Source organism: Sander lucioperca, chromosome 5, assembly GCF_008315115.2.
Source record: "Sander lucioperca isolate FBNREF2018 chromosome 5, SLUC_FBN_1.2, whole genome shotgun sequence".
In the NCBI taxonomy this organism is placed as follows: Eukaryota; Metazoa; Chordata; class Actinopteri; order Perciformes; family Percidae; genus Sander; species Sander lucioperca.
This window is the reverse complement of record NC_050177.1, coordinates 17,448,728-17,472,766: the sequence shown is the minus strand read 5'-3', so window position 1 is coordinate 17,472,766 and position 24,039 is coordinate 17,448,728. Positions and strand designations below refer to the sequence as shown.

At 40.9% G+C, this 24,039-nt stretch overlaps 1 protein-coding gene across 2 annotated transcripts in view; it reads right to left on the bottom strand.

Annotated features, from left to right (window-relative positions):
• Nucleotides 1-24,039, bottom strand: part of fasn (fatty acid synthase) — a 92,529-nt gene that overhangs the window by 14,523 nt on the left and 53,967 nt on the right. For both annotated transcript variants that reach the window (XR_004897284.1, XM_031323991.2), the window contains exons 30-40: nt 23,676-23,795; nt 23,386-23,508; nt 15,805-16,028; nt 15,294-15,495; nt 12,684-12,835; nt 11,946-12,037; nt 11,444-11,838; nt 4,280-4,471; nt 3,891-4,118; nt 3,266-3,477; nt 2,797-2,895 (exon numbers count right to left, since the gene is read on the bottom strand). Coding sequence is in view for 1 of the 2 variants with exons in the window: in XM_031323991.2 (XP_031179851.1) it covers nt 2,797-2,895; nt 3,266-3,477; nt 3,891-4,118; nt 4,280-4,471; nt 11,444-11,838; nt 11,946-12,037; nt 12,684-12,835; nt 15,294-15,495; nt 15,805-16,028; nt 23,386-23,508; nt 23,676-23,795 (2,039 nt within the window). In the remaining variant the exon portion in view is untranslated. The remainder of the gene's footprint in view (nt 1-2,796; nt 2,896-3,265; nt 3,478-3,890; nt 4,119-4,279; nt 4,472-11,443; nt 11,839-11,945; nt 12,038-12,683; nt 12,836-15,293; nt 15,496-15,804; nt 16,029-23,385; nt 23,509-23,675; nt 23,796-24,039) is intronic.

The following is a 24,039-nucleotide window of genomic DNA, read 5'->3' as shown; positions in this document are numbered from 1 at the left end:
AACGTAATTAATTGGGAGACAGTTTGGGACAACATTTCCCACTGTTCCAAGAACCCAAATCACCAGCAGATCCACTTCAACATATGCCATAGGACATATTGGACTCCTCAAAGAAGATACGTCTCTAAAGTCAGCCCTACTCCCTATTGAACGTTCTGCCAACCTGAACAAACTGGAACTTTCCTGCACATAGTCTGGGAGTGTGAACAGGTGCATGAGTTTTGGAATAAAACAACATCAATAATATCTGACGTGATAGGATGTCGAATTCCTACTGACCCGATTGTTGTGTTACTTAATGATGACTCTAAATTACAACTACTTGGGAGACAGAAGAAAATTTGGCTAGCCGGATCAACCGCGACCAAGAAAATGATAGCTCAGCGCTGGCTCCCCCCCAACTTGCTTTGTATAAAACAGTGGTTGGCGTATTTTCTAGACATAGTTATGCTTGAGCTCTCTACAGCAAGGGTTAACAAAGCCAAATCATCGACTATAGACCTATGGAAAAATACAGCAGCACAAGTATCAGTCCTAATGACCTCAACATCACAAGAATTAGAGGAGAGCGACTAGGCAAGGTGTGGTGTTTTTTTTTTGTTCAATTGTGTTTGTCTGTTCTGTATGTTTAACAATATAAAACCAATAAAAAATGTATCTTAAAAAAAAAAAAATCTAATCTAGAGCATTGATTCCTCCCTGTGTTGCTACTCTATGTGTTAATATCAACAACATCAAGGGCCCTATTTTAACAATCTGAAACACAAGTATCAAACGCCAAACGCAAGTAGCTTTGTGGGTGGATCTCGCTGTTGCTATTATACCTGAGGGATAAATGACTCTTGCGCCTGACGCCAATCTAAAATGGGTTGGTCAGAAGTAGCTACATTACTCATAGGTGTGGTTTGGGCGTAACGTGCAATAAACCAATCAGAGCGTTATCTCACATTCCCTTTAAAAGCAGGCACACTTGTTCCATGGCGGATTGCTATTATAATGGCGGAGTTGCTAGGCGCACGCTCTTAATACATCCATGGGCACACACCAGGAGCGGTTCACAGCCGAGGAGACCGACGTTTGCTATTGATTTTTTTTTGTTGATAAAATGTAAATAAAGAAATGTCACAAAAACATACTTTCCGATGTTTTGGGCTCACTCTCACTGAATCACGAGGTTATGAATGCATGGTGATACGGGAACTGCTGGGTCCGTGAGATGAGAGAAGCAAAGTGTATGTGCAGTGTGCGCACTCTACATTACGGCCAAGCATGCGCTCTTAAAATAGCATCTGAATAACGCGCCACTGACTTTAGACTAGGTTTTTCCTGGTCTGTGGTGGAACTATTTTCTGAAACTGCAAAATAGCACTAGGGAACGTTTGCGCCGCCGGAACACGCCTCCTCTTTTTGCTGAACTGCCCCCGGGAGCGCAAGTTCATTCACTAATTTACCGACCTGTGGAGGGAGGGAAAAGTCCGCTGTGCATCGGGTGCAAAATAGGAATGATACATGCGTCCGTGTATAAAGTCAATTGCGCTGGGTGCAAGATAGGGCCCCAAGTGTTTTGGAAAAATCTGATGTTAGAGGTTTTAAGTGAGTGAGGGAGTTTTAAACTGGGTAGGAAAAAACAATTTAACCCTTGGTTGCTCCTTGTAAAAAAGAAATATTGCCTTGCGCTTTGTGCTATTCCTTAAACATTGAACATTTAATGATAATAGAGAAAAGACAATACATAACTTGAATGTATTCACTAACTCAACACAGAATTAAAGTAAAGAACCTTCCTGATTTAAGGTATTATCAGCCAACAGGAAACAAGCTAATATATGTGAATCAAAAAAGTCATGTAAGATGCACAATGCCATTCAACTTAAGTCCCCCTTAATAACATGTAGGTCTACGTGAACTGAAACATGTTTTAACAATCTCAGTGAATACCTGTAGCAAATGGTTTTTTTTCAGTTCGTGTAGCATCAACCGACTCTTTGGTCTTGAAGACTGCTTCGGTATTTTCCTTCAATTACCACTCAAAAGATTGCATATGGTCAATTTGGGATTATTATTATTTATTAATATTAATCTTCATCTTTTTCTTTTTTGTAGTTCCATCACGGCCATATCCTCATCACCCATCACACACTTGTTAAAGTGCAGCTTATGAGTGGCCATGCTAGTTTCTAACTCCAGCCATCGTTTGCGCAAGGTAAACAAAAATGAGCTTTAGATGTGATAAAGAAGACTAACTTGATGTATAGGCTTCCTGCACGATGGTAACTAAGTATTCCTATTGTTTGACTAAGTTTTAATGATTTAATTTGATCATAATTTAAATGCTAAATAGAAAATGAGACTTCACATGGGTATTCAAGGGACAAAATCAGAGCTCTCTTCATTTCAGGCGTAAAAAGTAGGTTCACCTTGGCTTTTAAATTATCAATGTTAAGAGCTACACCTGACAAAGGTGTGGTTAGGTGTCATCAGGTGGCACACAAGTCCCCACACAAGGCTGCAACTAGCACATGTGAGCAAGGTTATCCTGACAAATTAGTGATGGTTTACCTTTTTTCATTCTCAAATCATCAATCAAATCATCAGGGTTCATGACTTTAAAACCTTCACAATATTCACAGCCAAATAGTTTGGGAAGTCAGTGTGCTAAAACACAAGTCTGATTGGATGTTCTACATTTTGTGTATTAAATTGCTCAAGCACCCAAGACTCGCTTGAATGTTGTGACTGATGAAAATCTTTGGTGAGTGTCTATGTGTGTGTACACACGTGTTAGAGGCTGTATACCTTGTTGTATGCGATGCCAGTGAACTGCTGGATGAAGGCACACAGGGCTTCAGTTTCAGCCTCAGACTCTTTGCCTGGTGTCAACTTTGCTCTGTAGCTCTGGAAATCAAATACTGAGTTAACTTGACATAACCAACCTACATTTACTGTAAACCTCAAGTTGTCCCCAAACTACATCATTAAATGCACATATTAATCTTTTAATTTCTGCTCTGTATTAAAACATCAAGTCATATTGATCCCACTTTTATGATCCCACTCATGTTAGACAGTCTAAAACTATCTAATGCAATAAAAGTGTGAAATACATGAATGAATAGTTAATATGTTTCCCTGATAATACCAGGCATCTCCACACAAATCAGAAAAATCCCAATCTTTGTAGAATGCACCTTTCAAAAATGTTTGGAACCTTGCACATCATTAAACTTAAAAATTGTTTGTGTGTGTATGAGCTCTTTTCTCTGACCTGCGTGTATGCTGCCACATAGGAGTGTGATCCATCAAACAGAAAGAGGTACTCCACAGGCCAATTCTGGTTCTGAAGCTGAGAGCACATTTCAAATGCCACACAGGCACCAAAGGAGTAGCCAGCGATTCGATAAGGCCCGTCTGGCTGAACCTGTCTGATACAGTTCACATAGTAGGCTGCCAGGGACTGGATGCTGTCCAGAGGAGCAGCTGGGGGAGAGGGGATGTAAACAGTCACAGCTCTAAATCCTCACGCTCGTATATTCATATATAAACATCTAATAATAAACATAACCATTAGGCCAAAAAGGTGGTGGTTGGTTAGAACATCAGTAAACATTCCCAAAGAAATAAGCGGATGATTCTGAGTGGAAAAAAAGAACTGAATAGTTGTTGAGCATTACATAATCTGTAATGACCAGTCAAAGACTTGAGGCAAATCATCTGTTACGCAGTCTCAAATTGTAATATTCTGGACTTATCATTAGCAATTGAAGGACTAAGTTCTGTTCTGACGACAAAGGGTGGCCTAGCCTTATTAGTGCAGTAATATACTGGGTGTTATTTTCTTTTTTCCTAGCCTTGTATGAGCCTAATTGAGTGTGTTTGTTAACAAACAATACCTTTGGTGCACTGCAGGCCATAGCAAGGCATGCTAAGCTTGAAAGCGAGCGTCTTAAAGGCTGCAATGGAGCCCTCAATGGGATGGACCAGAAACAGTGGCCTCTCCTGGCTCTGAACCTTGTTGAGTGGCGTCACAGTGGGGCCGTTGGGGTTGACTAATAGCTGGGTCAGATCAGACTCCAACAAAGAGCGAACGCCATCTCTCTTAGCTGTAGCGTGGTGAGATTCTGGATAGTTGGAAGTAACAAAGACAAGAAAAACTCATTCTTCCTGTTCTGAGTGTATCTGCATGTTTTATGAAGCCACATCTTACAAAGAACTGGATTTAGACTGATCTTTCTCAATAAATCTCTCTTTTTTCTGCTGATTTAAGAGCAGCTCTTAATACCATTTGATCCGCCTGGCTTGCTATTGGCCAGCTCTCGCAGCTTGTTAATGGTGATCTGGCGAATCTCCCTCATGCTCATGACGATGTCGTAGTCGCGCTCCAGAGTTTGGCGAACTTCAACACCCATCAAGGAGTCCAGGCCCAGGTCAGCCAAGGAGGCATTAGAGTTCACGCTGTTCAAATCCCGCACACCTGAGAGTGAAGGGCACAGTGAATGTTCTGTTAGCTTTGCCTGATCAAATTTAGCTCAAGAAATAAAAAGGAAGCAGACAAAAAGAATGCCTCTCTCTATGAGTGATGTAAAATAAATGAATGATCTGGAACCTTTTCTTTTACCATAAGTTATTGTAATTTTCAAAAAACAGTTATAATTTCTACATAAGAACTTTGTAACGTGGTACTAACTATGGAAAAGAGACAGTGTTAAATTGGTACACTGTCAGTGAGTGAGTAGTGAGCAATGTTAGCGTAACTAAAATGGTCTTTTAGTCAGTAAACAGCAGGTCAACTGCAGTTTAAAAATGTAGGATTGGCAGGCAAGCATATAGCTCAACATGCATATGACTACATTTTGCAATACAAATGAGTAGTTAAGAATATTTACTTGCTTTTAAATTGAGCAGTTAATTCCCCTGGAAATCAACAACTGCTTATAACTTGAACTTGACTAACTCAAATAACCGTTTACCCCCTCCCTTTACAATTTAATTAGTACTATATTACAGAGAACTATGGTTCTCTTCCAGAAAATTTTCAATAAAATTAAAATTGAGGTTAACTTGTGGCTTTAGAAAGACATTGTTATAGATACAACTAAGTGGTTTAATATGGATCCCAGAAAGGTAACACTTATATGCGAATAAATAAGTAATTGAAGGATATGAATATCCCTTTACTTTATTTACCCTTGATAACTCAATAGCAAATAAAACAAGGTCTAACACATATTAAAGGTCCTATGACATACTTCTTTTTGGATGCTTTGGGGCCTTAGTGGTCCCCTAATACTGTATCTGAAGTCGCTTTCCTTAAATTCAGCCATGGTTCAGAATTACAGCCACTAGAGCCAGTCCCACAATGAGCTTTCCTTAGGACATGCCATTTCTGTGTCTGTAGCTTTAAATGCTATTGAGGAGTAGAGAGGTGGGGCAAGGTGGAGGGTGGGGGTGTGGTCTTGACCAGCTTGTGGCCACGATTGTAGCTGCATTTCCTCATGGGTGGGCCAAATTCTCTGGGCAGCTGTGGGCAGCGGGCATAGCAGAGAAAGGGGAGGTAACCTTTCCCCTTATGACAACATAAAGGGAAGATTCCAGATTGGCCCATCTGAGCTTTCATTTTCTCAAAGGCGGCGCAGGTTACCCAGGGCTCGGTTTACACCTATCGCCATTTCTAGCCACTGGGGGACCATAGGCGGCTAGGGGAACTCATATTAATGTTAAAAAACCTCAAAGTGAAATTTTCATGCCATGGGACCTTTAAGAGTTCAGCCTTTTGAAGTTGATATGTCATCCTCCGTCCATAGGTGTTGGTAAGCAGGCTAGGTTTTACACCACATAAACGTGTTAAGTATACTGGCAGTATTTGCTGACAGTACTTTAAACACTTGTAATTTGTCAATGGTAATACAAAATATGCTGTGTAACTTGTTGTGTTTTCTACTAAATTACAAGAAAAAAAAACTCTTATAAAGACAAAATTTGCAAGGCAAAACTCAGAAATTCCCTGAAATTTTTTGTCATGGAACCACATTGCTTCACTCTGCAAGGTTTATCTCATCAGACCACAGATGCCTATAATCTATGCAATAGGTTGCAGGTGCTGGGAAGGGTTTTTTTCAACGTGATAATATCACCACTTGTGTTCGTTATTACTATAAGGCCTTTCCTTTACACTAGTGACTCTCTTTACAGTCATCTGAAGGGAGCAGGTATCTGTTCCATCTGCAGTCTCTAACTGGAGAGATGATCACTGTTAACTCAGTGACCGAGCGGTCGCCTATCAATCGGAAGGTTGTTGGTTTGATCCCTGACCCTGCAGTCCCATGTCGAAGTGTCCTTGGGAGAGACACTGAACCCCGAATTGCTGCCGATGCTGTGCCATTGGTATGTCAATGTTTATCTGATGAGCAGGTGGCACCTTTGTATGGCAGCCTCGGCCACAGCGTATGAATGTGTGTGAATGGTAAATGGTTTCTGTACTATGTAAAAGCGCTTTCAGTACTTGTTAAGACTAGAAAAGCGCAAAATAAATACAGTACATTTACAGTCCATTTACTGTCAAGTCACAATTACTCACAGCATCAAGATCCGCAGGTTACAATGTGTGCAACTAGCGTTGGACTGTTTTAAAATAACCACAGAAACCCCTATGATAATGTGCACATCCAACGTGTCATTTTGATTAATAATTCAGCAGTTTCTTCTGCACATCAACAGGCATGTTGGAAACTGACACATTAAAAACTATTTTTTATGTTTAGCAGACAAAGGAATCCTCAGTATTTTACACATTTCAGGTCCCTATAAAAGGCAACAGCACCCATTGTCCTCCGTTTTCTCACCTCCCTGATCCAGGAGGAGTTGCAAATAGCTCTATTTTACCTCTATTTTTTGTCAACATATCTCCAGTCATCAGAGTCTGTGAGTTCCTGGATTTCTGCGATCTGGGTGCTGACAAAGACCTTGTAGTGGCACGACTCAGATTACAACCAGCACCATTGTGGAGTCACTCCAAAGGATGGTCGGGCCAATGACAAAGTAAGTTCAGACCTCAAGGTGGTGGCTAACTGCGCCCCTAATAAGGCAGAACTCAGTTTGAGTCGGGGTATTGACAACTGTCTCTTTGGTGACACTCTGGAGCGGGCCATGATGAAGGCCACATGAATGTGATTTTGGTTGTCATGGACACGCAAGTAAGCCACAGCGCCATAGGCCCGTTCCACGGCATCACAAAAGACACAAAGCTCTCAGTATACACCCAACTGGTCTGCACAATGGGGCACATAACAGCGAGGCAGTCTGATGCTTGGGAGGTCAGACAGTTCATGATCACACTTCAGCCACTGATCAGCCAGTTCGGACGGAGTGATGGGGTCATCCCAGCCTTGTTTGGTTTTCCACAAGTCCTGTACCAGCACTTTGGCCTAGGTGGTTTAAGATAAGATGTACTCTAATGGGTCATATTGACTGGCAAGAGTGCAGTAGATGAGGTGGAGTGTGGGAATCTTGATGGGCGTCACCCGGTGTTTGTATCCCAGGCTATCGGGAAGGCAGCTCCAACGCAAGCCTAAGGTGGATTCTTGGGGATCAACGCCCGCTTGAGACAGCCACCAGTCAGTGCTCACAGATCTAGCCCCAGAGTTTAGGTTTTGCGGTATGCTATCCCACTGCTCAGCGCACCCAACAGTCCAGTTATTCTCCTCAGTCCATACCTTGTTGCCATGGCTCTGGGGAACCGAGCGCAGACTGAAGAAGGACCAAGAGCTAATTGAGATCTACAACCAGGAGATCCAGAAGCTCGTTGGCAAGCAGTAGTGATGGGAATGTTTTTTTTAGTGTACTGAATCACTAGATTAGGTTCACTAAAGATTAATTCAAAAGATTCATCAAATCTAAATCTCGGTTCACCAAATCATTCAGTGCTTGCCCAGAGCTCCTGCTCTCCGAACAGAAACATGTCTGAAAGTTCAGTTCAGCTCACTAGTGAACTCAGACCGGAGAGTTTAGTCCCGTTTGCAAACTGAAATGGTATTCACAATTCTTTTTGACCATATGGCCATTAATATTTCGGAATACTGGCCATACAACTACGTGGCTAGCATCTGATTTAAATTGTCACATCATATTGTAACCATACTTACTGGTATTCATTGTATTGCTGCTGCCCATACTTTGTACAAAAACTTGAAAAATAAAGTATAAAAAAAAAGAATACTGGCCATACAGAACAACTAGGCTACAAGACAACTGTTTTTAATAGCCTTATAATAGCCTACAGTTAAACAGCAATAAAACACAAAGCTATTTACGCTATTTTCAGTAATTAATATACAGAAAAAGCTTATAGATTATGCATTTAAAAGGGCATGAAGAGAAAAAATGAGCACACTGTAAATGAAGTTGCCCTGTGTCTCATAACACACAATGCAGAGATACTTCAAGTGTGGCAAACCGCCACTGCAGAATTATGAGCGCCACATGAATCCTCTTCCCTCGTGTTTCACCGTAAAAGATATAATAAGAAGACTGGCCTATTATTGCGTTTGTAGAGTGGCTTTCTGTGGCGCATAATAGGTCAGTTTGTATGCTTTTTTATATTTTTATGTCACTGTACTCTACCTTGTCAAACTTTAATAATAAAACTTAACATCAGTGTCAGTTACAAACGGGCTTAAAAAAAAGCTACTAATCAGTGTTTTCATCTGTCAAATCTGCCAGCCAAAAAACTGAAAATTGAATTATCGCTTTTATTATTTTTCAAAAATATCCAAAAATGGATTTTAATTACAATGACAACTCAAAAGGGCTAAATGATGCGCTGCAGGACTGTTTTTTGTAAGTCACTACACATACATCCATAAATTCTTAAGCACTCTCTCTTTCTGTCCCTCTCTCTCTCTTGGCCGAGACACACGCGGACTGCAGTGTGCAGTTCACTGTGGTGCTGTTTCGTGCAGACCACTCTCTTTCGCTGTCTATTTTAAAATGAGTCGGGAAGCAGACAGCAAAATCTAACTTTACTTTTAATGATATTAAACAAAGAGAAATGTTCTCCCTTCGTCCTATAATGGTCATGAATCAATGCTAGAGTAGCCTAGTTCCTTGTTTACTGCTGCAATTAATAAAATGCAGAGGAGAAAAGAGCATCTGTCTTCACAAAAATCATCTGTTGAGTGTTTGATGGTAATTTATTTGTGCTTTAGAACGTAATCACTGTGAAACAATTGTAAAATAAGCTTTATTTCTCTCTGTCTACTGTACAATGACAAATTCAAGTACAAAACTGGGCCATGTTCAGCCCCTGAAACGGGGGTGCATTGAACCGCCTGTTTTGGGCGCAAGCGCTCTGCCTTTTTATTACCACGAGTTTACAAACACGTCTCTGCTGATTGGGTATCACCTGTGACACAGCCAATAAACGAGAGATACACCCACCAAACGAGAGAAAACATAACTTTAAAAAGGTACAATATGTAACATTTCTGCATTAAAATGTTAAAGAAAAAATACTGGTAACCGTAATACTGCTTTTTCTGCCACAAGGCATCATTTTGTGATTAATTACATGCCACTTCGCAACAAAGTAATACAGCAGAGATCTTATTTTTTGATACATATCAATATCGATCCAGCTTAACGTTACTACAATGCTTGGTGGATAACATTATAGGGTTACAACATCGTTCAACACGCTCATAAAGTTATTAGTAGTATGATTGTTTTGACCACGGATAAAAGCAGCACTGGGCTAACCCACGAATGAGTTCACCAGTAACGTTAACGCCTATTGAGAGGCAACTAATAGTCACAACAGCGGCCATCCATAATGTTAGCTAGCTATGTCTCCGTTAGCGCTACCGGTGTTCGTGCCGAAAATCTCCTCCCTGCCGAATTTCTCCCCCCTTCGCGTTTAGCTGTCTTTACAGTTAGCTAAATTAACCCGACAAAAGGTGGGTTAAGCACCAAAATGAATAGTTAAGATTACAGCCAAGTGAAGGGGGAGATCCTTCCGGGCAGCTGGGAGATCTTCTGGCCATCGAACATCCTCGCTGTCCCGGAGATTCCCCCAGCAATACCCACCCGCAACCATCTCTCAGCCTCGTTGGGTAGCTAGCTAGCGTTACAACAAAACCCGTCCGCCCCGGTGTTGAAAACATCCAAAAGGTGACATTGACATGTGAAATATATTGTGATAGTGTGGTTTTAGCTGCTGGCTAATATTAGCTTGCTGGCTCACTAGCTAACTGGTCGGCTACCAACACAAATCAAATCAAGAAAAACTTAATTATGTTGGGGAAAATGCAGCTATTTTATTAGAATGACATGAATAAACATTACTAAACGTAACGTGAATAAACTTGAATAGGTACACTCGTCCGTGAACAGATGCATTCTAACTAACTAGCAAAGGTGTTTAACAATAAACTCCCATAAATCCACGCAACTTCCCAACGTCATCAAAAGTCTGTGTTTACAATCCATTGTTTTGGTTGAGAGACCCCTAGCGGCAAAAAGTTACATATTGTACGTTTAAGCCCGTTGCACACCGTTTCACACTGTTCTGAGGTAACATGTCATCTAACCAGAAAACAGTAGCAAAACGGTGCACACCGTTTTGAGATTGAACGTGGCCCTGGTCTCAACTACTGTCAGAAAATGTTGTACGTTGTAACCCTGGTTCTCGGAGTGAAGAGACTATTTTAATTTATTTAAAAAAAAAAATGTTTTAACCTTTATTTATCCAGGTAAGTCGATTGAGAACAGTTTCTCATTTGCAACGACGACCTGTCACATTCACACAGTTCCATATTCATACCTGAAGCTGCCCAGTACAACCACAGTCTGATCTGCAGGCCACTGAGCAGCTCCACTGGAGTGGTTGGGGTTAAGGGCCTTGCTCCATGGCACCTCAGTGGTGGAAATTAATGACTATCTCTCCACCGTACATATGGAATAAGGAACGGTGTAACTGTTAGTTATACAGTCGAGAAGCCAGTCATTTGAGTTTGTGGCAAATCTTTTCAGTGCTCGTTTTTCACTTTGTGACTTTCAATTGAATAAAGGACTATTTTTGCAGTCTTATTTTTTCATTGAAGTCTTTAAAATAGTGTTAAAATCTCGTCTCGATCTTGTGAACCCAATCTTGTGTGTCTCGTGAGCTGGGTGTCTCGTCACACCCCTACCACCTTGTGTAAATTTTGCCAGCAGAATCAAATATTCAGCAGGCTATATTCTGGTGATATTCTCAAACTCAAACATAGCTTAACCATGTCATATGATATGGTACTTCAGTACACTTTAAGAACAAATATTACTGGGACCACTACAGACATTTACAGATTAACATTTAATAATAAGGGATCACATTATAGACCCGACCACTGACCCTACATTTGCCCACAATTTAGGACATAAAACTTTTTTTCTTCTTTATATAGGACCTTACCAAGAATGTGAGCTACAGCGTCCACCAAGTCTCTCTGGCTTCCTGCCTCGCTCTTTACTGCCGTCCTCTCTGCCAGTACAAAGCTAGACATCACTGGCTGCTGCTGGCATAAGAAGAGGTCGAGCACCTCCAGGCAGGATGTGATGCGCTGTGGTAGGGTGCCACCAATCACTGCGTCATTGCCACCCATGGTCTCCAGCACCACGCCCACATCGCCAATGGCACCCCACTGGACTGCCAGTCCAGGTAAGCCATCGTAGCGGCGCTTTTCACACACACGCTCCATGGCTGAGTTGGCATAACCATAGTTACTTTGGCCAGCATTGCCACGGCCGCAGCTGACCGAGGAGAAGGCCACGAAATGCCTGAGGTCTGGACACAACTTTCTTGTCACTCTGGAGAGGGAATGTAAGTGAGTGCATTAAGATCTGGAGAGAAGCGAATAGCAATACTTAATTAAAGTTCCCTGATTTAAACAGATGGATTATTATAGGTGTCTTACTTGTCCAGGTTTATGGTTCCATCATATTTAGGTTTGTTAACATCAAGGAAGAGCTGAGGAGTCAGATTTTCCAACATGCCATCTTTCAACACCTGATGAGATAATGACATACGAAACATGCTTGAAGTTTAGATCAAAGTGGAATTACTGCCAATTTAAATGGAGAAGCAGTTTTGGAGCAATATCATCAGAGAAGTTAGTCTTAACTTTAAGTATGGATTCGACAGTAGAGCATACAATTAATAATAATCACAGTAAAGAACTAAGGTGTCAAAATACTGTACCATATCAGTAGCATAACATACTAATAATTCTGTAAGGTGACATGAATGTGAATAGCAGATATAAAAAAACACATTTACAGAAATATTTTATTTAAACAAAAGTTTATAGCAATGCTAGTGGCTCTGTGAGGCTGTTCATAGGTACAGTGATGGACTCACTACTTTGAGTGAATGAATGTCTGAACCAGTTTTTTTTATTCTAGTTAAGACATTTCACTAAAGGCTTAAAATGGCAATCTCATGTTGGCACTAGAGGTAATACGGTCAGGGGATCACCAAAGTCATTATGTTTCATGAGGTTTCTCTGAAGACCATGAATGAATGCACAAATAATGTCGATCCAATAGTTGAGATATTTCAGTCAGTCACCAAAGTGGTGGGCCAACAGACACTGCCATCAATCCCCAAATTAGGGGGTGAGGGGGACAGATGATGAGGTGGCTTGGTGTGTTACCATGGCCAGGTGGAAGACACCACCCACTGGGCCCAGTGTGCAGGCTTCAGCAAGGAGTCGCTCTGTTCCATTGAGCGTGCTGACATCATTGGTCGACACCAGCACCTCCACATCCTGACTCTGCCATTCACGCACTCGCTTTGCCTGGTAACCTAGCAACAATTACAAAGTAAAACTAGTTAGAGCAGCGCAAACTAAATTACTGTCACATAGTACACAGTTTGTATCATTTATGATCCCAGAGCAAAGCTTCAGATTTGTATTGTGTACAGTACAGCCAATTTTAAGATATTAATGTTTGCATCTGTGGCTGTCCCTATCAAATACAGTATTTTAAGGAAGTTATTACCTATTCTGTGCAGCCCACAGACACAGGACAATTTCATTGGTTAAAAACAGCCAAGTGATCCTTAAACCTTCTGTATGCTATGCCCTCCAGGTTAAGCTCCTTACTGCAGGTGAAAGACACCTTTGTCTCTGTAGTTGGATGGTGGTGTGGTATGCTGGTATGTGCTGGCAGACAAACCAGTAGCAGTATTTGCGAAGCCAATGGTAACAAGACTGAAAAGGTGGAGGTAATTAAAACTAATGAGCTGTGTGAATTGATATCATGAACCACTTTAGGGTTTACCAGAACTCTTCATCGATCAATTACAGTAGCATTAGCACAAACAAATCATACTTTCCTTGTTCTGTCAATCTAAAAAAAGGGAACTTTATCTCCTACACTGTAAAATTAGTGTTTAGTGTGTTTTGGTTGCTTCCATTTTTGTGTGCATACAAAATAACAATTATAACTTTGATTATTGCATCAATCAATTTAATATATGTCCCATGAAATTCTATACAAATACAATTTCAGTAAACTCTGTTATGTCAGTTCATTTACTTTCAATTTAAGCAGAAGCACTGCTTTTTAAGGTCCTCTAAAAATATTCTTACAGGAATTTATCTGATAGGTTAAGTGTGACTTTCCAGATAGCTTAACAACTCTTTTATGTAACTTCTCATTGAATGAATTTGATATTTTCTCATATCGTATCAGTATAATATAGTTACATCAACAATATGGTCAGTTTGTGCATCTTGTCCAGAGCCTTTCCAGAAAATGTGGGCAAGTAGGTTGAATACTCAACACATCAGGATCAACACACCAGTGTTGACCAGCACAAACTGTAGACATAACTATGTTATCAGCTGTTACAGTCAGTAAGGGGGGACTCAGGTCTGATGGGGCTTTTCAGTAACCCTCCAAGATGGCTTCACATCACAACGAAATAAACAAATGTCGCTCCCTGATATTTTGTGATGTAAAACCATTGTGAGCCTCCAGGGACATGTAATTCTTCATTTTGCTCTGCGAGTAGATTCCTGTGTGATATAGCACATCGCTGAATATAGGCTAACGTTAATATCACTAACGTCGCTGCTACAGTCGAAACTTTAACAGTTACGTTACATGGAATTTATTCATTTAACATGCTAAGACATGCTAGTCTTTAATATCATAGCTTTAATGAACGTGGGATAACAATAGACTGTTTGATGACCCTGGTATAACGTTACTGATACTACAGTCAGATTGAATCATCTTTAGCTGTCTCTTACCTAAAGACTCAACCAGTTAACAAAAAAGGTCGGGAAACGACACCTCTGGCCATTCCGTTAGGTCGTTCGTCCAGTTACTTATAATGTACGGACAATCCGACCCAATACTGCTTAGTTTTTTTTATGTATCTTGCTCTGTCAAGCGGCATTGAGTAGGCCATACTGGATTAACGCTATGTTATCCAGTCAGGGGGAAGGAATTGTTTTCCCCCACGGCAACTCCGCCCCAAGCCACGCCCCCAGCTATGACAAGTCATCGACCAAGTGTATAGAGAGGCGAAGTCCCTCTCCTTCTGGTGGACCGCCATGGGAATTTAATTAGGAAAAAATGAACGGTACTGAATGGGGAAAGACAAATTATTCTTTTATCCCGTTTGTATTGAGCCATGATTTACACATAATTTTGCAAGTCAAGAAAGTCTCAGTTTATGTTAAATTGTTGAAGTATAAGGCTGTGAAAATACGTAATTAGAAAGACTACACACTTCAAAGTCGCATGGATGTCGTCTCGCTGAAGCTACGATGTCTGTCTCCATCTTTTAAATTTATCTCCAATATTTACCCGTTTTACCACGTCTCTGGTCATGCAACTGTTAAGAAAGATGTATTTTTATAGGTTGGGAAGAATTAATCTCTCTCTTTTAATCCAGTTTGTTTGGTTGCTGCCATTATCGCTGCAGCCCATTGTTTTTGTGTTTCATGTTTGGCAACTTGGGTGTCAAAATGGGCAGTTGACAGGCCACGCAGGCCAAAATAAAAAAAGACATACTGTCGGAAATGGAAATTACTGGCTTTAGCATCGTTGTCAGAAAAGATAGTATTTCAACTTAGCATGTTTCCTTAATATCTGATGACATATTGTGGTCATTTTTTGATTAAATACAGTAAATATATTACATATTGGACCTTGTCATTATGATAAATAAAAAGTGGTAATCACAAAAAGAATCATTACTTTTAACTGAGTAGCACCTGCTGCAGCTTTGTATCACTGTGGCTTACCGTTCCTAATGCCTGATCTGGAGGTCAGCACCAGTTTGCTGGCACCTCTCTCTGTCAGCCACTGAGCAAGCTCTAGACCAAAGCCCCCCAGTCCACCAGTGATGATGTATGAGTGGGAGGGGAGACAGAAGGTGCGACAGATAGCTGGAAAAGACAAAGGGGAAGCAGTTTGAACTGCCGAACCCCTCTCCTCACAACGGACCTGTATGAAGAGAAGAACCAGTAAGAAGATACATAGTGTAGTGTATTGAAGTATTTTCCAGTTATAGTCACATAATAATTATGTTAACTTAATAAGAAACTGAGGTTGCAGGTATTAACTGAAACATCTTCCAGGATTATTCCGTTTTCATTTTACCATGTTTTAATTCATTTTTTAACAGACACTTGAGTGATTACATCTTTCAGTGTTCTCTTTCTACTACATCATGACAGGTTGGTCTATTATTAACAAGCTATAGTCTCCTTACACTAATAGCAAAGGTTGAGGAAGGTCAGATGTGAAACTGACCTGCAGGAGGACCTTGCCAATGTGCTTGCCCTGAGCCATGTATCTGAATGCTTCTTCCACTTGGTCCCTCTCAAACACTGTGGTCTTTAGAGGCTGAACTACACCTCCCATAATGCCTTCCTTCAGCAGCTTGGACACTTCCTCCCACTCCTGGTTGCCCTCTTCGAAGAGAGCATCCAGCAGAATGCCATGGAATGCCACATTTTTCAGGAACAGAGCCATGCCTGGAGAGATCACAACAACATGATAACATTGTTCAGTGCTGACCATGCTGAAGATGAACCCGACCTGAACGGAAGTTCTCCAGGCCTCTAAGGGGAGCGCTAAGTGGAACAGCTTGATTTTCGACCCCACGGAGAGAGAGAGAGAGAGAGAGAGAGAGAGAGAAAGAGAGCCGGGACACGTTCAATCTCAACGTGTGCACCGTTGTGAAACGGTGTGCAACTGCTTTGAGATCATAGACTGTAAATATTAAGTCTATGTTTGAGATATGTTTTCTCTCGTTTGGTGTGTGTGTGTGTCTCGGCTCAGGTCACAGGTGATACTCATGGTAATAAATCATTTAAAACTGCGTCAGCGTTTAACGTTGACGTTTGTTTAAGCCATATTACATGAGAGGGTTTAATTTCGAGGTCCGAAAGGCGCATCACTGAAGTGTAGGCCTCCTCAAGTGTAATATTATGATTATACAACAACGATTACCAACAAAATAAGTGATCAATTTGTATTCATATTGTGGAGCAATTCGCTCTTGAAATACAAATAAAAAAACAACAGAGAGGATTAGTAAGTTAGTAAGTTTAGTAAGCCAGCCAATTTGAGCTATAGCTTTGTAGAGACTGTGGGATTTATCAAACTGAATAAATCCCGCCCGCACATATAACACAAAACTGCTTTGCTAGCTCCATCTTGTTGTAAGTAAGACATCTGCTGAACAAGTTATTGTATTCATTAGCATGATTGCCGTACTGTTTAGTTCAAAAACATTCAAAACACCAAAGTAGGAAGACATAGTGGACCAGACGCAAGCTTTTATTTTGAAAAGTCGAAGCTCGGGGACCGCACCAGTCGGGAGGGCATGAGACGGGAGCATAGACTGTATATTATTAATATATTATATTATATTTAGGGCTGTCAGCATTAACGCATAATATGTTTTTATCGCATTAATCGCATGCCGCCATTTATTAATTTATTTTACACTTCACTCGGGTTTGCGTCGTGCCTAACAGGCTACTATTTTGACCCTTTGCCACACCTTTACTTATCATCAAGCTGCCATACTTCCTTGTAACGCATCCTGCTGCTGCAGGCTGCAGGCATGATGGAGAAAGACAGCAGCAACACAATTCTGAATGCCGCTTTTTATTTTCCAAAACTCCTGGACAGCTCATTAGACAAGTCGAAAGCCACATGCACATTGTGTAAAGCCGAATTAAAATATCACCGAAGCATGTCAAGCTTGAGCTACCACCTACAAGCTTAACGTGACTCAGGTTGATACTAGCGTGCTCAGGCAAAGCACTATTTTGGAGAGTGCTACTCACCAACCTGTGGATGAAACCAAATCCAAAAAAATTACTACAGCTCTTGCGAAATGGGTGGCAACTAACTGCAGACCTGTCAGCATCGTAGAATGGTTTGAATTGGACTCGGGTCTTAAAGACGGTTGGCGTGTTCCGACCCGTCTTAATACACTGCCGTTGAGGGGGACAGTAGTTTCACGCATACACAGCCTGTATCGACACGGAGAAAGCAGCCCAACTGGAACTGTTGCAAAGTGCAAACTCTGTCTCATTAACCGGTGATCACTGGACGTCAGTGAGTAATCAAAATTATTTAAGTTACTGCACACTATATTGACTCTGGTAAGGATAGGGCTTTTTAGCTTTTTATTAGGTACTTGGAGGAGTTGTGCAATAATGACAGATTCACACATTTTTCTTTTGTTTACAGTAAATAAATAATAAACAAATACAAATCTTAAAGTCAAGTTCATAAATTAACTTTCCTTGCATTCATTTGATTCCCAGTCAAAATACACTGGTAAGAATTGCTTTCCATTGTTAGTATGTACTTAAAAACAGTTCTGAAATGCAAAATAATAGAATTTTAATCATGTGATAAAACATGTGTTATTAGTCATTAGTCGCGATTAGCTATAGAAATTCAGCAATTAAAAAAAATTATTATTATGCCCATTATATTATATAATAATAATAATAATAATAATAATTATTATTATTAAAGCTGCAAGCTGCGATGAATGGGCCCTCGCCTTCTTGCAGTCGGGGGTGCTGGCAGACGCAACATCACATGTAGACCACACATTCTGAGTTTCATGTAAATCAGAATAACTTTTGCCAAGATACAACCGTTCATGTTTTAACAGCCACCTACAGGAAGTTGTTCCTCTATAACTTGCGCATTGTTTTAGCTTTCAAAATTCATTTGATAACTTTTAGTCACGACTGTCCACCGAGTCTATATCCAAGTTTTCGTGCAGGAGGAGTTAGACAAAGTAGGTTTCCCATATATCGCGATGTGAATAATTAATAACCAAAATTCTAACAGTGTCACCTAATGGCCGATTCACTCTAAATTTGGCATGGATGCTCAAGCCCCTATGCTGAACAACTGTGTCATGTTTGGTGTCAATCAGAATAAATCTTGGTAAGATACACAACTTCCTGTTTCGACAGCCCCATACAGGAAGTTGGTCCTCTGTAACTTGCGCATTGTGTTAGCTATCAAAATTCTTTTGATAACTTTTTGTCATGAGGGTCCACCGAGTCTACGTGTACCATTTTTGTGCAGCTGGGACTCACGCTCTAGGAGGAGTTAAAAAAAAAGTAGGTTTCGCTCAAAGCGAATTTGCTAATTAATTAAAAAAATTAAAACAACTCCATCTAAAGGCCGATTGAAGCCATATTTGGCACACAGCCCCATTCGCAAATGAGGAACAAGTGTCTTAAGTTTTGTGTCCATCGGAATAGCCATTTGCAAGATCCAACCGTTCCTGTTTCAACACCCACCTACAGGAAGTTGGTCCTCTGTAACTTGCGCACTGTTTTAGCTATTAAAATTCTTTTGATAACTTTTTGTCACGAGGGTCCTCTGAGTCTATATGTCAGTTTTCGTGCCGATCGGACTCACGCCCCAGAAGTAGTTAGACAGAGTAGGTTTCCCATATATCGATATTTTGCAGATTAATTAAAAAAAAATTAAAACAGCACCATCTAATGGCCCATTGACGCCAAGTTTGGCACAGATGCTAAACCGGCCATGACGAACAACCTTGTCAAGTTTCGGGGCAATCAGAATAATTGTTGCCAAGATAACGCAACTTCCTGTTTAGACAGGAAGTTGCTGTAACTTGCGCATTTTTTCAACTATCAAAATTCTCTGGATAACTTTTCGTCATGAGGGTCAACAGATATTACCTGCAAAGATTCAAGAAGATTGAAATCACGGCCTAGGACGAGTTTGAAAGAATGTAAAACACCTGAAAAATGCATAATTAAAAATGGCCGCCTTCCGGTTGGGCGGAGCTAATGAAGGTAAATGGGAAATATGTCCGCAATGATTAGAGCAATATGGGTATTAAATCTGGTGAAGATTGGAGCAACTATGTCCAAGTTAAGGCCTTCCAGGCATTAGGGGGCGCTATGGAGCCCACTTACAGGTTTGGGCCAAATGGCTGTACAGTCTCGCAAAGCTCCCAGGTGTTTATGTGGGTGCCAATTTTTGTGAGTTTTCGTATATATTGAGGCTGTCAAAAATGTGCCCAAGTGCTAAAACCAATTAAAGCTGCAAGCAGCGATGGACGGGCCCTCGCTCCTCTGCGCGTGTCGGGGTTACCGGCGGTCGTCGCTCCTTGCGACCGTGCATTTGCGCGGCACTCAGACAACGCAAATCGTCACCAATGAAAAGGGAACTCCCTGCTGCGTTCAATGATACCTCACACAAGACTCTACCTTAGATGGGTCAGCATTTATGAAGGGGGGCGTGGCTTAAGCATAGGGGGCGGGCTAAACCATTACCATTAAAGAAGAAAGTCTCTGCTGAGTTCAATGACACCTCACACAAAACTCTACCTTACATGGGTCACCAGTTATGAAAGGGGGCGTGGCAAATCATGACCACTGAAAAAGAAAGTCTCTGCTGAGTTCAACGATACCTCACACAAGGGTCTACCTTAAACGGTTCAAATGTTATGAAAGGGGGCGTGGCTTAAGCATAAGGGGCGGGCCAAACCATCAAAAATGAAGAAGGAACTCTGCTGAGTTCAATGACACCTCACACAAGACTCTACCTTAAATGGGTCACCAGATATGAAAGGGGGCTGGGCTAAAGCTTAGGGGGCAGGCCAAACCATGACCAATGAAGAAGGAACTCTCTGTTGAAGTCAATGATACCTCACACAAGACACTATCTTAAACGGTTCAAATGTTATGAAAGGAGGCGTGGCTTATGCATAGGGGGCGGGCCAAACCATCACCATTAATTAAGGAACTCTGCTGAGTTCAATGACACCTCACACAAGACACAACCTTAAACGGTTCAAATGTTATGAAAGGGGGCGTGGCCTGAGTAAGTGGGCGTGGTTATATTATAGGGTGCGGCTCAGTATCACATGTAGACCACACATTCTAAATTTCATGTAAATCGGATGTTGTTTGCCATATAAGGTAGATTTCCTGTTGCCAGCTATGACCAAAAGTAAATATTGTCCTGTATATGTCCTCCTACGTGGACCCTTGTCAATCCTGAGAAATTTCGGGCAGATACGACAACGTACACTCAAGTTACAACAACTTCTTTGTTCATCGCTAAACACTCAAAATGGCCGCCACGCCAAAGTCTTTCTTTTAATAACTTTTCATCTTTAAAGTGTTGGGATGGTACAGACCAAGTTTGAAGTCCGCTGGATGAAATCTCTAGGAGGAGTTCGTTAAAGTATAGCACCTTGACTTTTAGGCCTACTTCCTGTTGCCACTAGGGGGCGCTATGACTTTAAGTAAATATCGGCCTTTATTTGTCCTCAGGGTTGGACTCTTATAAATCCTGAAAAGTTTCGAGCCAATTGGACGATGTACACTCAAGTTACACCCACTTCCTGTTTTGATGGCGAAACGCACAAAATGGCCGCCACGGCCACACCCTATGACGAAAAGTTTTTCTTTTAACAACTTTTCATCTTTAATGTCTTAAGATGGCACAGACAAAATTTGAAGTTGATCGGATAAAATCTCTAGGAGGAGTTCGTTAAAGTACGACATGTGGAAATGGCCAAAATCGCACTAATTTCGAACTTTGAAATCAAAATGGCGGACTTCCTGTTGGGTTTAGGGTATGGCTCTAATGACGTTTTCTGTACATCTTGACATGATACATATGTGTATCAAGTTTCGTGAGTCTACGTTAAACGCACTGCAGGGGCTCAATTTTTTTAACTTTCTAGGGGGGCTAGCGGGCCGTTTTTGTGCGCCTATTCCCGAAGCCCTTAAAATACGTAAATTTTCACCAGACTTGATGGGACTGCCAAATTTGGTGAGTTTTTGAATATGTTAAGCCCCTCAAAAAGCCAATTTACTTGCAGAAAATAATAATAATTCCTTCAGTTTCAATAGGGCCTTCGCCGCTGTCGGCGCTCGGGCCCTAATTAGGGGGCGCTATAGAGCAACCATACCACTCCCAAGCCTAAATGTGAATTCAGATGAAAGAGTTTACTATTGTGCACATGGCTGCAAAATCTTGAGAGTTTTCGTGCATCCTAAAGTCCTCAAACAAGTGTTTGTAAAATGAAGATTTTTACACGAAAACCAATATTTCGGAAATTATAAAATTTTGTAATTTTTTCTAAAAATATCACCATGGACTTGAAGATGAGACCTATGTTCCCTCAAAAAAAATTAAAGTGCCCATATTATGAAAAAAACACTTTTTCTGGGATTTGGGGTGTTATGTTGTGTCTCTGGTGCTTCCACACACATACACACTTTGAAAAAAATCCATCCATGCTGTTTAGAGTGAGATACAGTTTCTGAATGTGTCCTGCCTTCAGTCTCTGGGTGAGCTGTTCAAAATCGGCACGGCTTGTGACGTCACAAGCCGAAACGAGCAGGCTAACCGCAACCATTAGCTTGTAGCATTAGCGTTAGCATGCTAACGCTAATGCTAACGCTAGCATGCTAACGTTAGCATGCTACCTCGTTCTCAATAGCAAAGCACTGCTACAACACACACAAGTTCACCATAATCTACAAAAGAACTACTTACATGTGCACCCTCATTTAGAAGTCTCCCAGCTAATCCTGCCTTGTAACTAACCAAAGCTGTAGAAACAGCCTCTTTTACTCTCTATGATCTAGCTGACATGATCTACATCTGAGCTACTGCGCATGTGCGAGTGCAATCAAAGATAGTACAGAAGAAGAAGAAAAGAGGTCTCACTCTGTAGCTAAAACAGAGACCAGGTGAAAAGAGGATCTGCAGCAGTGAGAGAGAGCGGTGCAGTACAACAAAAATATGGTGTTTTTTGAAAATTAAACCATGTAAACCTATTCTGGTACAATTATGAACCTGAAAATGAGCATAATATGGCTGCTTTAACTTATTACTTTTGTCCAATTTAAGGCGCACGTTAGGGGGCGCTATGGAGCCCCCTGGCAACGCCCGAGCCCAATCACTACAGAACTTTGCAATTTTCACCAGTTGTGACATGTGTGCAAATTTTTGTGAGTGTTCGTGCATGCTAACCCCCTCAAAAACGCGACGAGGAATTGGTAAAAATAATAATAATCTTATGAAAAACATAGGTTCCTTCGCACTTTCAGTGCAAGGCACCGTTGGGCCTTGCACTTTCGTGCTCGGGGCCTAATAATTTAATATACAGTCTATGGACAGGAGGTCTCCAGGCTGCAGACATACCCGACTAATAAAAAGGCAGAGCGCTCTCTCCCCGTGGGGTCGAAAATCAAGCTGTCCCACTTAATGTTCCCTCTAGGCCTGGAGAACTTCCGTTGTGTAATCTGGATGCAGCGTTTTTTTTGTTGCATTTGTTTTCGGGGTGTGTGCTTTTCTTTTTGGATCGTTTCTATATTTGCAGCGCGTTTATGTATTTGGTTGTGTTGTGTGTATTTGCAGCGCGTTTGCTGAATGCTGCGCATGTGTTGTCAAATTATAAAATAACTAATAACTAATAACACTATAGAAGGGACCAGAATGAATTGATAGAATATGAAAGTGGCTGTACATTTAATGTACTAACTAAAACAAGTCTGTTAAGTTAATTATGTTAAGTTACTCTTTAATATCACCCATTTAAATAACTGTCAATGATCAATGATCATATGAGAAATTGAAATAACAGCAATATTTCATCCAGAAACTTTTCTGCTATTCCTTTTATTAAAAGGAGGTACATGTAGGATTTTTCTTCTGATATTTGGAGGAAGATGTATTTACTTATATTTGTAAGGGTACTTTTATATATTTGTAAGGTTATTTCTAAAATTAAAGGAGTAAGTGACACTTGCACTGTTACTATAAGCCTGAGTGTGTGTGTGACCTACTGACCCAGTGGAGAGTTGTTGGACAGGTCATATTTGCCAATCTCCAGGAATCGTCCATGTCTGGCTAGGCAGCGAATACTAGCCTGCAGTTTTTCCTCAGCCAGAGAATTCAGCACCACATCCACACCTGAAAAAAGACAAAACAACACACACACTTGTTTTTTTACTAAGCTTAAAAACACTGTAAAGCTGTTGTTTGTCAGGGGTGGCTTTCATTTTAGAAATCCTACAGAGACAATTTGTTGACATTGGTATGTCGACTACAATTCCTTAATACAGAAAGAGGTGTCTGACCTTTGCCCTGTGTGTGGAGCAGGATGTGCTGTTCAAAAGAGGTGTCTCTGGAGTTAGCAAAGGACTCTGCTGAGAGCTGAGGGAACCTCTCCTGCAGGTAGGCCCGCTTCTCCGTTGAGCCTAGTGATACCACACACAAAAAGGTTACGGTAAAAAAGAACTAACTCATAATGCACTAATTATCACAATAATTTCTACATGATCATAATATGAGAAGGAAAAAAAACCTTTTCTAATATGAGAAAAAAAAAAAAAAAAAAACTTCCACTGGTGGTGGATTTTGGTGCAATTTTTTCAACTTGCAGAAATGGGCTTTTATATAACAATAACATACAACAGTCAATAAGAAATTATATCAGAGCTC